At 49.0% G+C, this 17,514-nt stretch overlaps 1 protein-coding gene across 4 annotated transcripts in view; it reads left to right on the top strand.

Moving 5' to 3' along the window:
- Positions 1 to 17,298, top strand: part of ulk1b (unc-51 like autophagy activating kinase 1) — a 104,491-nt gene extending 87,193 nt beyond the window's left edge. For all 4 annotated transcript variants that reach the window (XM_078554532.1, XM_078554531.1, XM_078554530.1 and 1 more), the window contains exons 25-28: positions 4,021 to 4,139; positions 11,669 to 11,826; positions 13,664 to 13,799; positions 16,551 to 17,298. In XM_078554532.1, coding sequence (XP_078410658.1) covers positions 4,021 to 4,139; positions 11,669 to 11,826; positions 13,664 to 13,799; positions 16,551 to 16,606 — 469 coding nt within the window. In that variant the 3' untranslated portion in view covers positions 16,607 to 17,298. The remainder of the gene's footprint in view (positions 1 to 4,020; positions 4,140 to 11,668; positions 11,827 to 13,663; positions 13,800 to 16,550) is intronic.
- The last annotated feature ends 216 nt before the right edge of the window (positions 17,299 to 17,514 follow it).

Below are 17,514 nucleotides of genomic sequence, written 5' to 3'. Positions count from 1 at the left end.
CTGTACTGGATGAAAAAAACTAGCCGTCCATTCTAGTCTCACCTTCCAGCACCAGTCCATAGCCTTGCAGGTTACAGCACTTCAGATGTAGATACAGGTGCGTTTTAAATGAGTTGAGGGTTTCTGCCTCAGCCACCAAATCGGGCAGTGAATTCCAGACACCCACCACCCTCTGGGTGAAAATGTTTTTCCTAATATCCCCTTTAATCCTTCTGCCAATCAGCTTAAATCTCTGCCGCCTGGTAATTGACCTCTCTGCCTGGGGAAACAGGTCTTCCCTGTCTACTCTATCTCGATCCCTCATAATCTTGTACACCTCAATCAGGTCACCCCTCAGCCTCCTCTGTTCTAAGGAAAACAACCCCAGCCTACCCAATATTTCTTCATAGCTGCAATTTTCAAGTCCTGGCAACATTCTTGTAAATCTCCTCTGCACTCTCCCCAGAGCAATTATGTCCTTCCTGTAATGTGGCGACCAGAACTGTACACAAAATCCCAGCTGTGGCTTAACCAGCATTTTATACAGTTCCATCATTACATCCCTGCTTTTGTATTCTATACCTTGTCCAATAAAGGAAGCATTCCATATGCTCTGCCCTGCTTGGGCTCTGCCCTGCAACTTTCAGGGACCTGTGGACATGCACTCCAAGGCCTCTCACTTCCTCTATCCCTCCCAATATCGTCCCATTTATTGAGTATTCCCTTGCTTTGTTTGCCCTCCCCAAATGCATTACCTCACACTTTTCCGGATTGAATTCCATTTGCCACTTTTCTGCCCACTCATCCAGGCCATTGATATCATTCTGGAGCTGACAGTTATCCTCTTCACTATCAACTACATGGCCAATTGTTGTGCCATCTGCAAATTTCCCAATCACGCCTCCCACAATAAAGTCTAAATCATTAATCTATAACAAACAAACAGCAAAGGCCCCGATATTGAGCCCTGTGGAACACCACTGGAAACCATTTTCCGTTTGCAAAACATCCATTGACTCTTTGTTTCCTGTCACTGAGCCAATTTTGGATCCAACTCGCCACATTCCCCTGTATCCCATGGGCTTTTACTTTTCTGACCAGTCTGCCATGCGCTCCAAGGCCTCTCTCTCCCTGCCAGGTGGGACCTTGTCAAATGCCTTGTTGAAATCCATTTAACTCTTAGATGAGATGTGGGTGTCACTGGCTAGGCCAGCATTTATTGCCCATCCCTAATTACCCTTGGGAACTGAGTGGCTTGCTAGGCCATTTCGGAGGGCATTTAAGAGTCAACCACATTCCCTAAAAGGCATGAATGAACCAGATGAGTTTTTATGACAATTGACATTGGTTTCACAGTCATGATTATACTTTTAATTCCAGGCTTTTTTTAAATTGAATTCAAATTTCACCATCTGCCAGAGGGTTACCCCGGGTCTGTGGATTATTAGTCTAGTGACAAGGCAACTACACCATCACCGCCACGTCCACTACATTACCTTCATCAATCCTCCTTGTTACTTCCTCAAAAAATTCTATAATGTTAGTAAAACATGATTTTCCCTTAACAAAACCAAGCTGACTGTCCCTGATTAATCCCGTGCCTTTCTAAGTGACAGTTTACCCTGTCTCTCAGAATTGATTCTAATAATTTGCCCACCACAGAAGTCAGACTGAGCGCCCTATAATTTTCTGGCCTATCCCTCACACCCTTTTTAAACAATGGTACAATGATCGCAGACCTCCAATCCTCTGGGACCTCGCCTGTACCTGGTGAGAATTGGGAAATGATCCTCGGGGTATCCGCTATTTCCTCCCTGGCTTCCTTCAACAGCCTGGGATACAATCCATCCGGCCCTGGTGATTTATCCACCTTCAAGGATGTCAGTCCCTCCAGTACTTCCTCTCTCACTATGCTTATTGTATCTAATATTTCACACTCCCCTCTTTAACTAGAATGTCTGCATCATCCCTCTCCTTAGTGAAGACAGAGACAAAGTATTCATTGAGAATCCTGCCCACATCATCTGCATCAACGCACAAGTTACCGTGTACATCTCTGATAGGCACTACCCTTTCCATAGTTATTCTCTTGCTCTTAATGCACCAGTAAAACATCTTTGGGTTTCCCTTGATTTTATCTGCCAATATTTTTCCATATCCTTTCTTTGCTTTCCTAATTTCCATTTTTACTTCACCCTATACTTTCTATGCTCCTATAGGCTTTCTACAGTATTAAGCTAATTGTGACTGTCGTAAGCTTTCTTTTTCTGCTTTATCTTACCCTGTATGCTTCTGGATAACCAGGGGGCTCTGGATTTGGCAGTACCACCCTTAATCTTTGTGGGGACATATCTACACTGTGCCCATAGAATCTCGCCTTTCAATGCCTCCCACTGGCCTGTCACTGATATCCCTTCAAGTAGCTGGACCCAGTCACCATGTCACCTCCCAGCTTCGTTAAATTTGTCTTCCCCCAATTTAGAACTTTTACTCCTGTTCTATCTTTGTCCTTTTCCATAATTATGCTGAGTCTAACTGTATTATGGGCCAGAATTTAGCCCTCGATGGGCGGGCGGGCCCCACCAGCTCGGCAGTGGGCGGGCAACCGATCGCCGCCGCCAAAACGGGGCCCGCCGCCATTTTGAGTGGGCGGGCCAATTAAGGCTCACCCAGCGGGCTGCCCGACGGGAAGCGCTATGCACTTCCTGTGCGGGGTCGGGAGGGATTCCCCAACTGTCAGAGTGCGCTCTGTTGCGTATGCACACGGAAGAGCGCACTGCTCCCGGAGACTAAGTGCTGTCTCGGGGAGAGCGCTGAAAGTTTTAAAAAACTTTAAAAATAGAGAAAGAAAAACATTATTAACATGTCCCCCTCGTGTGACACTGTCACACGAGATGGGACATGTTAATAAATATGAGTGAAACTTTAATAAACTTGTTAAAAACGGACATGAATCCTCATCCCGCCAGTTCATTCCCCTAAGACTAAATCTAGAATTGCACTCCCTCTCCGGGGTTTGTTACGCGCTGGCTAAAAATGTTCACCTGAATACAGTTCAAGAATTTTGTACCCTCTGTGCCCATCACATTGTTCCTATCCCAGTTGATATTAGGGTAGTTGACGTCCCCAACGATTACTGTCCATTTGTTTTTACACTCAGAAATCGGTCAACATATTTGCTCTTCTCACCCCCTTCCACTGTTTGGGGGTCTATAGCACACTCCTAGCAGTATGGCTGCCACTTCTTTATTTCTGAGCTCAACCCAAAAGGCCTCATTTGATGCTTCATTTAGTTTACATCCCTCCTCACAGCTGCAATTGATTCTTTAACCAACAGCGCTACACCCCCAACTTTTTATCCCCCTCTCAATCCTGCCTGAAAACTCTATATTCAGGGATGTTGAGCTGCTACTTTTGCCTCTCTTTCAGCCACGTTTCTGTTATAGTGATGGTATCGTGCTGCCATGTGTCTATTTGTGCCCTCTGCCGATTGGCTTTGTCCTTGCATTTAATTATATACGTTTTAATACTGCCAAATTCCTGTGCTGTAAACCTTCTAACCTTTGCTTCCTCTGTCTTTCAGAGTCACCCGTGAATTTTCTGTCTCCCATCCTTTCTGATTCAATGTAGCCCTTCCCCTTGCTACATTGCCAGGGGCCTCAGTTTAACACCTCATGTGAAATCCATCACAAACACACAAAGACGCACAAAGTTTTACACAGACACATGTGCGTACACACGCACACACACTGACTCTCTCTCTCTCTCTCTCACTCGCACACACTCGCGCACACATGATCTCTCAACACAGACACACACAGTCTGGGATTTCACGGTCCCGCTGAAATTCAATGGACCGTTTTGACTGACCAGCTGCATCTGGTCCGGTGGGTCACACCATGGGCAGGGCCAGAAAATCCCTCCCACTCTCACAGACACACACTCGCACCGATACACACACACACACACACCCGGACTCTCACACAGACGCGTGCGCTATCTTTTCCTGACTATAATGTTCCAGTTTTTTTGTTATTGCAGCTACGCAGAGCAGCTGGTTCTCTACATGAAGGTTGCAGAGCTTCTGTCATCGACCTTGCACATGAGCAAGAACCAGATCAAGGCAGGAAAACTGTGCCCATCATCGACTGTCAAACAAGGTTAGCTGATGTTGCCTGTGTTTAATCCTATTACTCATGTACAAAGCCTGTCAAGTGTTCTGAAATGTGTTTGGTTCAAGTGGAGCTCAGAATGACAAAACTGCCTTGGTATTTCCAATAATACACTTGCTGCTATTTTGGATAATGCTGGTGTGGGAAAGGGTACAGAATACATTTCAAAAACAAAAATACCTGGAAAAACTCAGCAGGTCTGACAGCATCTGCGGAGAGGGACACAGTTAACGTTTCGAGTCCAAATGACCCTTCAACAGAACTAAGTAAAAATAGAAGAGAGGTGAAATATAAGCTGGTTTAAGTAGGGGGGGGAGGGTGGGACCAGAAGAGCTGGATAGAGGGCCAGTGATAGGTGGAGATAACCAAAATGTCACAGACAAAAGGACAAAGAGATGTTGACGGTGGTGATATTATCTAAAGGAATGAGCTAATTAAGGGTAGAAAGGACGAGCAAGGTACAGATAGCCCTAGTGGGGGTGGGGTGGGGTGGGGTGAAGGAATCAGAAAAGGCTAAAAGGTAGAGATAAAACAATGGATGGAAATACTTTTAAAAGTAATGGAAATAGGTGGGAAAAGAAAAATCTATATAAATTATTGGAAAAAACAAAAGGGAGGGGGAAGAAACGGAAAGGGGGTGGGGATGGAGGAGGGAGTTCATGATCTAAAATTGTTGAACTCAATATTCAGTCCGGAAGGCTGTAAAGTGCCTAGTCGGAAGATGAGGTGCTGTTCCTCCAGTTTGCGTTGAGCTTCACTGGAACATTGCAGCAAGCCAAGGACAGACATGTGGGCAAGAGAGCAACTCTTCTCGTCCCCCCCCCCCCAACTTAAACCAGCTTATATTTCACCTCTCTTCTATTTTTACTTAGTCCTGTTGAAAGGTCATTCGGACTCGAAACGTTAACTGTGTTCCTCTCCGCAGATGCTGCCAGACCTGCTGAGTTTTTCCAGGTATTTTTGTTTTTGTTTTGGATTTCCAGCATTCCCCGGTTTTTTGCTTTTACGGAATACATTTAGTCAGCATTGAAATTGGACACCCAGCCATTGTCTAACCATATGGTCTCACCATGTCTGGCCAAGAATCAGTGAGTAATGAAATCAGACAGCACAAAAGCAGGCCATTCGGCTCATCATTCCTGTACTGGCTCTTTGAAAGAGCTTTCCAATTGGTTCCCCCACCCAACTCTTCCCCCAGTTGCCTTGTTATGTTTTGTTTTTGAAGATAGTCTGAGACAGGTGGGGTTTGATCTCTGCTTTTCTGTAGAAGGCTTGTCACAAAATCCATACAGATCTCAGCTCCTCAGTAAAGCATTGCCACCAGTTACTAGAACACATCGTCAATGGACAAGCGACATGGCCCAGTCATCAGGCAGAGTTATTTAGTGACAACTCCTTTGTAGAACTGACCACAAAACTGACTCCTGCTTCTCATTCAGTTGAGTAGCTTTTGCTTTTAACAAAGGGTCTCTGGTCTGATGCCAAGATGCCACCTTCACCTGTGATTGTGATTTGTGAGCTGCTGAACATTCCGATATTTGTCACAACGCTGTGTGCAGTATGAATATGAAGAGCCTGTGTGGAGTGAAAGCATTTGTGACAAGTTACATATACCCCTGTCACAAACCCTGTTCCCAATCACTTTCAATGCACATCAACAAATGAGCAAAGCACCAAATGGAATCTCCCTGCTTTTTTTAAACATTCGCTCCCGGGATGTGGGCACCATTCGCAAGGCCAGCACTTATTACCCATCCCTAATTGCCCCTTGAGAAGGTGGTGGTGAGCTGCCTTCTTGAGCCGCTGCAGTCCATGTGGTGTAGGTACACCCACAGTGCTGTTAGGGAGGGAGTTCCAGGATTTTGACCCAGCGACAGTGAAGGAACGGTGATATATTTCCAAGTCAGGGTGGCGAGTGGCTTAGAGGGGAACTTGCAGGCGGTGGTGTTCCCATGCATCTGCTGCCCTTGTCCTTCTAGGTGGTTTGCAATCACAGATTTGGAAGGTACTGCTGAAGTCCCGTAAATGAATTTTTAAAAATTTGGAATGTATATTGATGCAGAGAAGATTAAAAGGAGATTTTATTGACATGTTCAATATTATGAAGGGCCTTGACAGAGTAAATAGGGAGAATCTGTTTCCACAGGTAGGAGGGTTGGACACAGGTTTAAGGTAATTGGCAATGAACCAGAGAGGAGATGAGCAGACTTTTGTTTTACACGGCCAGTTGTTGAGATCTAGCATGTGCTGTCCAAAAGGGCAGTGGTTCAGATTGAATAATAACTTTCTAAAAGAGAATTGGATAAATACTTTGATGGAAAAAATCTGCAGGGCTGTGGAGAAAGGGCGGGTAGAGTGGGTCTAATTGGATAGCTCTTTCAAAGAGCTGGCACAGGTATGATGGATGAATGACCTCCTTCAGTGCTGTATGATTCGATGGTGCTGGAGTCAGAATACCTGCAATATTGAACAAACGAACAAAAAAATAGCCAACTATTTCCTGATTCTGTCCTACAGCCTAAAATGCAATTGGACTCTAGTTGACCTCAATTAATTAGAAGAACAATTTGACTTTGCAGTCTTAAAAAGAGACACAATGACATTTTAGCAGCAGAATAACATACTGTGCACTCTGTCTGATCACAGTCTGTCACAAATTCCCGTGTCCACATTTTTTAAAGGAGATTGCATATGTAAACAGTCACGCTGCAACTACACCTTCCCTATAGTGCTGGTGTTTTGTTGCCTTGACTTTGCACCTCCCAGCTGCCATTCTGTGAAGGTCTGACCAACTCCTCCAACCCCCTCTAAATTTCCATGAGATGTTCTTTTTCACGACAAATACTATCAACTCAAAGTATGTATGCTGTGTAAAAATAAGAGAAAACTGCAAGACTTTAAAACCTGGGCTGAATTCCATCGAGTTGCCCACTAATGCCCCATCTGGAGATTACAGCCGCACTTGGCTCCCACGTGTGGCTACACAATGCAGTATGTGGTTAGGATGTAGAATGCGCTGCTGAGAGGGAGGTGGGGGTGGGGGGTGGAGGCAGATTCAGTTGTGGCTTTCAAAGAAAACGTGCAGCACTGCGGGTAAAGGTAAGGCAGTGACACTTTGTCAGTTGCTCTTGCAGAGAGCTGGCACTGACACGATGGGCTGAATGGCCACCCTCTGTAGTCACTCTGTTATTCTATGTCCCCGGGGGGGGTGGGGGGGCGCAGTGCACCTCAGAGAAAGCTTTCCGATGGTCAACACCACGAGGAAAGCAATAGGAAACCACCTCAGCCACCCTTCTCCTTGAATGCGCCCAAGAATCAGGTGTACGCGGCCTCAGCTTGGATCTGCCCAGGTAACACAGCAGCAGCTCACCAAAGGCTAGATGATTCTGTGGTGCTGGAATCACCTGCAATATTGAACAAACTTCGTCCATCATGCCTGAAAGAGCTATCCAATTAGACCCACTCTACCCGCCCTTTCTCCACAGCCCTGCAGATTTTTTTCCATCAAAGTATTTATCCAATTCTCTTTTAGAAAGTTATTATTCAATCTGAACCACTGCCCTTTTGGACAGCACATGCTAGATCTCAACAACTGGCCGTGTAAAACAAAAGTCTGCTCATCTCCTCTCTGGTTCATTGCCAATTACCTTAAACCTGTGTCCAACCCTCCTACCGGTGGAAACAGATTCTCCCTATTTACTCCGTCAAGGCCCTTCATAATATTGAACATGTCAATCAAATCTCCTTTTAACCTTCTCTGCACCAATATACGTTCCAAATTGTTAAAAATTCATTTTAAGGATGTGGGCTTCGCTGGCTGGGCCAGTGTTTATTGCCCATCCTTAATTGCCCCTTGAGAAGGTGGTGGTGAGCTGCCTTCTTGAGCCGCTGCAGTCCATGTGGTGTAGGTACACCCACAGTGCTGTTAGGAAGCGAGTTCCAGGATTTTGACTGCCTTCCTTTCCTTTCTATTCACCAAGAAATTTGCACACGTCATGGTCTCTCACTTACAAAGAAAAGACTTGCATTTGTAGAGCACCTTTCAGGAACTCAGGATATTCCCAGTTGCTTCATAATTATGGAAGTTACTTTTGAAGTGTCAGTTTTGGCTCAGTGGGAAGCGTGCACGCTCTCTCAGTGGGTAGCGCACACTCTCGTTGGGTAATGCGCGCACTCTCGGTGGGTAGCGCACTCTCGGTGGGTAACGCGCGCACTCTCGGTGGGTAACGCGCACACTCTCGGTGGGTAACGCGCACACTCTCGGTGGGTAGCGCGCACACTCTCGGTGGGTAGCGCGCACTCTCGGTGGGTAGCGCGCACTCTCGGTGGGTAACGCGCACACTCTCGGTGGGTAACGCGCGCACTCTCGGTGGGTAACGCGCACACTCTCGGTGGGTAACGCGCGCACTCTCGGTGGGTAACGCGCACACTCTCGGTGGGTAGCGCGCACTCTCGGTGGGTAGCGCGCACACTCTCGGTGGGTAACGCGCGCACTCTCGGTGGGTAACGCGCACTCTCGGTGGGTAACGCGCACACTCTCGGTGGGTAGCGCACACTCTCGGTGGGTAGCGCGCACTCTCGGTGGGTAGCGCGCACTCTCGGTGGGTAACGCGCACACTCTCGGTGGGTAGCGCGCACTCTCGGTGGGTAGCGCGCACACTCTCGGTGGGTAACGCGCGCACTCTCGGTGGGTAACGCGCACACTCTCGGTGGGTAACGCGCGCACTCTCGGTGGGTAACGCGCACACTCTCGGTGGGTAACGCGCACACTCTCGGTGGGTAACGCGCACACTCTCGGTGGGTAACGCGCACACTCTCGGTGGGTAGCGCACACTCTCGGTGGGTAACGCGCACACTCTCGGTGGGTAGCACACACTCTCTCGGTGGGTAGCGCGCACACTCTCGGTGGGTAACGCGCGCACTCTCGGTGGGTAGCGCGCACACTCTCGGTGGGTAATGCGCGCACTCTCGGTGGGTAGCGCACTCTCGGTGGGTAACGCGCACACTCTCGGTGGGTAACGCGCACACTCTCGGTGGGTAATGCGCGCACTCTCGGTGGGTAGCGCACTCTCGGTGGGTAGCACACACTCTCTCGGTGGGTAACGCGCACCCTCTCGGTGGGTAGCACACACTCTCTCGGTGGGTAACGCGCACACTCTCGGTGGGTAACGCGCACACTCTCGGTGGGTAGCGCGCACACTCTCGGTGGGTAACGCGCACACTCTCGGTGGGTAGCGCGCACACTCTCGGTGGGTAACGCGCACACTCTCGGTGGGTAGCACACACTCTCTCGGTGGGTAACGCGCACACTCTCGGTGGGTAGCGCGCACACTCTCGGTGGGTAGCGCGCACACTCTCGGTGGGTAACGCGCGCACTCTCGGTGGGTAACGCGCGCACTCTCGGTGGGTAACGCGCACACTCAGTGGGTAGTGCACACTCGGTGGGTAGCGCGCGCACTCGGTGGGTAGCGCACACTCTCTCTCGGTGGGTAACGCGCACACTCAGTGGGTAGCGCACACTCTCTCTCGGTGGGTAACGCGCACTCTCGGTGGGTAACGCGCACACTCTCGGTGGGTAACGCGCACACTCTCGGTGGGTAGCGCACACTCTCGGTGGGTAACGCGCACACTCTCGGTGGGTAACGCACACTCTCGGTGGGTAACGCACACTCTCGGTGGGTAACGCGCACACTCTCGGTGGGTAACGCGCACACTCTCGGTGGGTAACGCGCACACTCTCGGTGGGTAACGCGCACACTCTCGGTGGGTAGCGCGCACACTCTCGGTGGGTAGCGCGCACACTCTCGGTGGGTAGCACACACTCTCTCGGTGGGTAACGCGCGCACTCTCGGTGGGTAACGCGCACACTCTCGGTGGGTAGCGCGCACACTCTCGGTGGGTAGCACACACTCTCTCGGTGGGTAACGCGCACACTCTCGGTGGGTAACGCGCACACTCTCGGTGGGTAACGCGCGCACTCTCGGTGGGTAATGCGCGCACTCTCGGTGGGTAGCGCACTCTCGGTGGGTAACGCGCACACTCTCGGTGGGTAGCACACACTCTCTCGGTGGGTAACGCGCACACTCTCGGTGGGTAACGCGCGCACTCTCGGTGGGTAATGCGCGCACTCTCGGTGGGTAGCGCACTCTCGGTGGGTAACGCGCACACTCTCGGTGGGTAACGCGCACACTCTCGGTGGGTAGCGCGCACACTCTCGGTGGGTAGCGCGCACACTCTCGGTGGGTAGCGCGCACACTCTCGGTGGGTAACGCGCGCACTCTCGGTGGGTAACGCGCGCACTCTCGGTGGGTAACGCGCACACTCAGTGGGTAGTGCACACTCGGTGGGTAGCGCACACTCTCTCTCGGTGGGTAACGCGCACACTCAGTGGGTAGTGCACACTCGGTGGGTAGCACACACTCTCTCTCGGTGGGTAACGCGCACACTCAGTGGGTAGTGCACACTCGGTGGGTAGCACACACTCTCTCTCGGTGGGTAACGCGCACACTCAGTGGGTAGTGCACACTCGGTGGGTAGCACACACTCTCTCTCGGTGGGTAACGCGCACACTCAGTGGGTAGCGCGCACACTCTCGGTGGGTAGCGCGCACACTCTCGGTGGGTAACGCGCACACTCAGTGGGTAGTGCACACTCTCTCTCGGCGGGTAACGCGCGCACTCTCGGTGGGTAGCGCGCACACTCTCTCGGTGGGTAACGCGCACACTCAGTGGGTAGCGCGCACACTCTCGGTGGGTAACGCGCACACTCAGTGGGTAGTGCACACTTGGTGGGTAGCACACACTCTCTCTCGGCGGGTAACGCGCGCACTCTCGGTGGGGAGCGTGCATACTCTCTCGGTGGGTAGTGCGCACTCTCTCGGTGGGAAGCGCGTACGCGCTCTCTCAGTGGGTAGGGCACATGGTCTCTCGGTGGGTAGCGCGCACCCTCTTTCGGTGTGTAGGGCGCATGCTCTCTCGGTGTGTAGGGCGCATGCTCTCTCTCGGTGTGTAGCGCACAGTCTATCACCCTTAAATCTGAAGGTTGTGGGTTCAGCTTCCGCCCTGGAGTCTTGAGCAGAATATCCAGGGTGACACTCCAGTGTCTATGAAGGAGCACAGCACTTTCGGAGGGGCCATCTTTCGATGAATACATTAAACGAAGGGGTGGATATAAAATCTCCCATAGACACTATTAGAAGAGGAACCCGGTCTTCAAAGCCAATATATATCCCTCAACCAGCATCATTAAAGTAAGTGATTTGGTCATTTATCTCATTGCTGTTTGTGGCAGCTTGCTGTGTGAAAATCCATTGTTCAACAGTGACCACACTTCAGAAGTATCTCATTGGCTATAAAACACTTTGAGAAGCCATGATGGGTTCTCCATAAATGCAAGTCTTACCTTTCATTATTGTCATCTAAGAGAATGGGATATTATCTTAATAATAGACAGACAGTCCTAGGATAAAATGAAACTTGAACTATAAATAAGGAAGTTGCTGCTTTGTGTCTCTGCAGTGGTGAAGAAGCTGAATGAACACTACAAGTCCTGCGTGTCTCACTGCCGCTGTCTGACTGTCAGGCTACAGCGTTTCTTTGTGGATAAGCAGCGGCTCATGGACAGGATAAACAGCATCACTGCCGAGAAACTCATCTACAGTCATACCGTGCAAATGGTAAAAGTACCTGCGCCTGCTACTCATCAGTAACAACAGTTCCCACTTCTTCAGAGCTCCTTCTAAACCGAGGGATGCCTTGGAGACCTTTCACCAACTGGTGGACAGGAAGGAGGAGGAGGGAGGTGTTGAGGGAAGGCTGGAGTTGGCAGAGAGGCAGAAGGAGCAGGACGAGGTACAGGAAGAGTGGGCCGATTGCTGTAGGAAGCGGGAGTGGTTAACCCCGCCTTTCCCGCTGGCCCCTGTGCCCCTCTTCCTGCCCCTAACCTCTCACTCACTCAGCCTGGAGATGAGTGCGGTGCACGAAGGAAATTGGAAAATAAACTTCCAGAGGTATTAAAATGACTGTAGAAGTTTTTATAAATATATTAAGAGAGGTTAAAGGGGAATGTGGACCAGTCAAAGACAGATGCAGATGGAATTGTAACTGACAATAAGCAAATGGCAGGTTTGTCAATTGAATACTTTATATCCCTTTTCACAATAGAGAAAGAGGCTAAAATATCAATGATACAAAGGGGAGGGGGATCTTAATGGCTTTAAAGTAAGTGCAAAATGGTAACGGAGAAAGTAACGAGACGTGTGATAGACGAGTTTCCAGGATGTGATCGTCTCTGCCACAGGAGTATCAAAGGAATAAGCGGGAAAATTTCAGCCGTCTTTGTCATAATTTCTCAAAGCTCCCTTGGTTCAGGGATTGTGCTGTTTGATAATAAAATGACTCCATTAGTTTAGTAGGAAGACAGAAGGCGGGAAAATCCAGAGGTATCGTATGCTGTTGGTTGTGAGGGAGCTACTAGATTTGGCCATTAGGGTCAGGGTGACTGAGCATGTGGACTTTTCTGAATTAATCGGTTGTGTCAGGATGGGTTTGTCAAGGGTGTGTCATGTTTGTCTAACCTGGTTGAATATCGAGAGCGTCACTAGCAGAGTGGATAAGGATGTGCCTACCGGTATTGTCTATAAGGGCTTCCAGAAGCTGTGTTGGCAGATGTGAAAGTGCCGGCAGCTGGAAGTCATCTTGTGAGATGAATTGATGATTGGTTTGAGAGGGAGGAGACAGAGCATTGGGATAAAAGGAGCTAACTCTGATTGGTGGGATGGGATGAGTGATGCACCCAGGTATCTATACTGGTGCCCCAGCTTGTTACAGTCCAAATAAGTGTTGCACTTGGAGGGAGGAATAGAGATTTACATATAAGAACAATAGGAGTAGGCCATTCGACCCCTCATGACTGCTGCACCATTCATGGCTGGGCCCTCTATCTCAATTCCACTTTCCTACTCTATCCCCATGTTGGACACTGCATTAAGAGAAATAGGAAATGGCGAGGATGGAAGTAACAGGTTACAAAGAGATAAGGGCAGATTAGGTGAGTGGCAGCTGGGGATGAACTCTGGGAAGTTAGAGGTTGAACCTTGAACCCCTGAAAGATAGATTGAAATATTTCCTTAATGGTGGGAGCTGTGGAAGAGCAGAGAGGTTTAGATGTCCATACACACAAATCTCTACAAGCTAGTGTGCATAAAAAAATGTTGCTGGAGAAAGAGGAATATTAAAGGGAATGTGGAGTGAGCATAGACAGGGAGTCTTGTGGGGAAGGATATCTGTATGGATTTGATGGGCTGAATGGCATGTTCCTGGTGCTGAAATTCTCTCTCGTTCCAAACCTTTGTGAGGGAGAGCAGAAGAATTTTGCCAGATGTTTCTCTCACTTTTTTGGTCTCAAAACAGGTTAAAGGGCCACTTGTTTAAAGATCATGAGCCCTCACCTGTTCATCTGTCAAATGACAGTACAGAATGGAGAATGATCACCGTGTTTTTGTCTGATTTTAGGTGCAGTCCACAGCACTGGATGAGATGTTTCAGCAGGGAGAGGATTGTATTCAACGGTACCACAAGGCGCTGCTGTTAATGGAGGGTCTCTCACAGATAATCACTGAGCAGGAAGATGTGGACAACATCAGCAAGTGTAAGAAACTTTTATTTAGCCGGTCGTACTCAGTGTACACGCTCTTTCTACTACTTAACAAGCTCCAGGGTAATTTTGAAAGCCATAGCCAAACATGGCTCTGCAGGACATAACTTTTCAAATGGGATTATTTTATCTGCATTGATTTAGTGTTTTTGAGCTGGCTTTATCAGAGGCATTTTAACTGCAATCAGTGACAGTTTCATTATCCAAACATTCAGGCTTCGTATCTCTGAGCCTCCTGCTTATAAATGTGCTGAGAAACGTACAGATTTGATGGGGAGAAAGAGTTCAGCTGGTTCACTCACTGGATTGATATTCCCCCTTGTACATAGTTTCACATGTCACCTGCTCCTTCCCAGTCTGTTACAGGATCTCTCAATGGGCAGGCTATCCAGCTGCTTCATTATCTTATAGATCTCTTAGCACATCACCTCAAAGGTAATGCTGCTGTAAAGTAAATAAACCAGTGCTGCACTTCAGAGGGTCAGTACTGAGGGAGCGCTGCACTGTCGGAGGATCAGTACTGAGGGAGTGCTGCACTGTCGGAGGATCAGTACTGAGGGAGTGCTATACTGTCAGAGGGTCAGTACTGAGGGAGTGCTGCACTGTCGGAGGGTCAGTACTGAGGGAGTGCCACACTGTCAGAGGGTCAGTACTGAGGGAGTGCTGCACTGTCAGAGGGTCAGTACTGAGGGAGTGCTGCACTGTTGGAGGGTCAGTACTGAGGGAATGCCACACTGTCGGAGGGTCAGTATTGAGGGAATGCCGGACTGTCAGAGGGTCAGTACTGAGGGAGCGTTGCATTGTCAGAGGGTCAGTACTGAGAAAATGCTGCAATGTCGGAGGGTCAGTACTGAGGCAGTGCCACACTGTCGGAGGGTCAGTACTGAGGGAGTGCTGCACTGTCGGAGGGTCAATACTGAGGGAGTCCCGCAGTATCGGAGGGTCAGTACTGAGGGAGTGCCGCACTGTCTTGGGGTCAGTACTGAGGGAGTGCCGCACTGTCAGAGGGTCAGTACTGAGGGAGTGCCACACTGTCGGAGGGTCAGTACTGAGAGTGTGCCTCACTGTCGGAGGATCAGTACTGAGGGAGTGCAGCACCGTCAGAGATGCCATCTTTTGGTTTTGACACTAAACTGAGGTCATGTCTGCCCTTTCAGGTGGGCATAAATCCTGTGGCAAAAAGAGTGGACCAAACTCTCCCAGTGTCCTGGCAAAAATTCATCCCTCAACCAGGATCATTAAATCAGATTATCTGGTCATTATCACATTGCTGCTTGTGGGATCTTGCTGTGCACAAATTGGTTGTAGTTGTTCCTTCATTACAACAGTGACTACACTTCAAAAACACCCCATTTACTATAAAGCCCTCTGGGATGTCCTGGGGTTGTGAAATGTACTATAGAAATGCAAGTTCTTCTTTCATTCTGCTTCAGTCCTTGGTCTGGGTGCTGTCCAGTGATTCCTGTTGTGTGTGTGTGATCAGCAGTGTCGAGATAGGCTATAACACCCTCCACTATCAAGCAGCTCGCCAACGCTTGCTCTTGCAGGTTAAAGGGCATTGGAGTGAGATACCGCTGGGTGTCTGTGGTCAGTGGGATTGAACCACCCCTCCCCCCAACTCGAATTACAGCGTAGGGAACAAATAGACTGATAAAGTTACACTTCCTACTCTGGGGTTCTCCTCACCTCGTGTCTGGTTCTATTGTAGACTTATTGATAGAGATCGATCATTGTGATTAATCGATAATTCCATTATTATTGGGTCATGTGAGTACCAGGATAGGAAAAGGTGAATGAAAGGAACCTTGGGGCAACATTTTCCCAGCATCAGTGGGGATGGGGGGGGTGATGTGCGGGAGCAGGCACGGAGGTGGGGGGTGGGTTCCCAATTGGCGCCCCCAGTTGGGGGCACACCGCCATTTTACGTGGGCGGGCCAATTAAGGCCCGCCCAGCGTGACATCCACTTGGAAGTGCTGTGCGCTCCCTGTGCGGGCGGTGGGGGGTGTAGATTCCCTGAGCCGGGAGTGTGACATGCGCACAATAGAGCGCACTCATCTCCCTGAGGCTAAGTGCAGCCTCAGGGAGATCGCTGGAAGTTTTAAAAATTTTTGGAAGCTTTAAAAAAAAAATTCCTGACATGTCCCCTCATGTGACACCGTGACATGAACTGGGACATGTCAATTTCTTTTATTTCAACATTTTATAAACATTTTAAATCCCTCGTGAAACCTCATCCCACCCATGGATGAGGTTTCATGTCTGTTCTGAAGGCCGCCTGGGCTCTTCGCCTGCCCGTCCAACCTTAAGGTTGGACGGGCAGGTCCACTAATTGGCTTAATTACTTTTTTAAAGGCCTTAAGTGGCTGTTGACCGTTCTGAAAATCTAAATGACGCGCGATGGTGTCAGGACACACGCCCGACCTCACCCCCACATCATTTTACGCGTCAGTGAGCGGGCTCTGCCGGGGGTCTTGCCGACCAGAAGATGCAGCCCTTGGTCTTTTTATGTCCAACAATCCCTATTTTTTTTTTTGTTCACGTTTCCTGGGGCAAAAGATATTTCAGAATTTCCATGTCACAACAATGGTAGAATATCAAATGCAGGTTGGTGTTGGGGTCCCCGTGTAACAAGGTGTCATTAATACCAGCCAGTCGGCATCAACAGTCAATGTACCAACTTACTGTCCATTGACTGTCACTCCTCCTGCGACTAACAGAGGTGTCATTTCCTGTCTTGTTTCTAGGTAAGCAGAGCATCGAACGCAGACTGTCCGCGTTGCAACCAGGACTGTGCGCGTGACGCGACACACTGGAACACCTTCCCAGGTCTTGGGCCTTGCGGATGCCTGGATACCCTATTGCAACCGTCCCAGTTGCCATTGGACACAAGCTGGGCTTTTATTGTGCATATCAACCTGCGAAATGAGTGACTCGTTGGGGACATTTCAGTGAAAATGTCCCTCCCCTGCAAAACCACTGCAGCAATTACAGATGTTTCTGGTCTGCTATGTAGATTTCTTCTAACAAAAGTCACTCAGAGGGGTCTTCATCGGTTCTCCACGAGACGCTTGACTGACCAGGAGAAGGTTTAGCGGGAATCCTCTCTGACATTGTATTTGGGTTTAAAGGAAGAATATTCAGCTGGGACACTGTTGCCTGATTAAAAAAGCAAGCAGAAAATCTCAGTTGATCCATTAAGGAAGAGGTTTAAAGACTTGCCCTGGCACCTGAAGAAAGTCAGTGAGACATTTTTAGAGCAACGAAGCTTTTTGGTATTTTTTTTTTGTTTTTCATTGAATGCTGCCTTGAAGCACTTTCCTCACTTTTTTTCTGAAGTGTTAAACACACACGCACACACACACACACACACACACACACACACACAAACACACACACAAAAACAACCCCCACACACTAGCCTGTAAGTAGAGGTGCACTTTATATTAGCGTTGGTTAAAAACTTGAACTGCTTGATGGCCCAAGTAATGTTATCACAGATGGATGGAATCTAAAGCTAAGATACACTCAGCCCTGCCTCCCTAGCGCCTACCCCCACCTGCCATCCATTAGTTGTTTTTGTGTTGCACTATCTGATAATCTCGGCATGCAGCTGGTACAGTATGGGGTGAGAGTGTGTGTGTGTGTGTGGGCCCTATTCATTTCTCAGTCAAAGTCTGCGTGGGAGCGATTTCCAAGTAGCATTTCACA

This window comes from Cetorhinus maximus, chromosome 12 (assembly GCF_964194155.1).
Source record: "Cetorhinus maximus chromosome 12, sCetMax3.hap1.1, whole genome shotgun sequence".
Lineage (NCBI taxonomy): Eukaryota > Metazoa > Chordata > Chondrichthyes > Lamniformes > Cetorhinidae > Cetorhinus > Cetorhinus maximus.
This window is presented reverse-complemented; position numbering and strand designations above follow the sequence as displayed.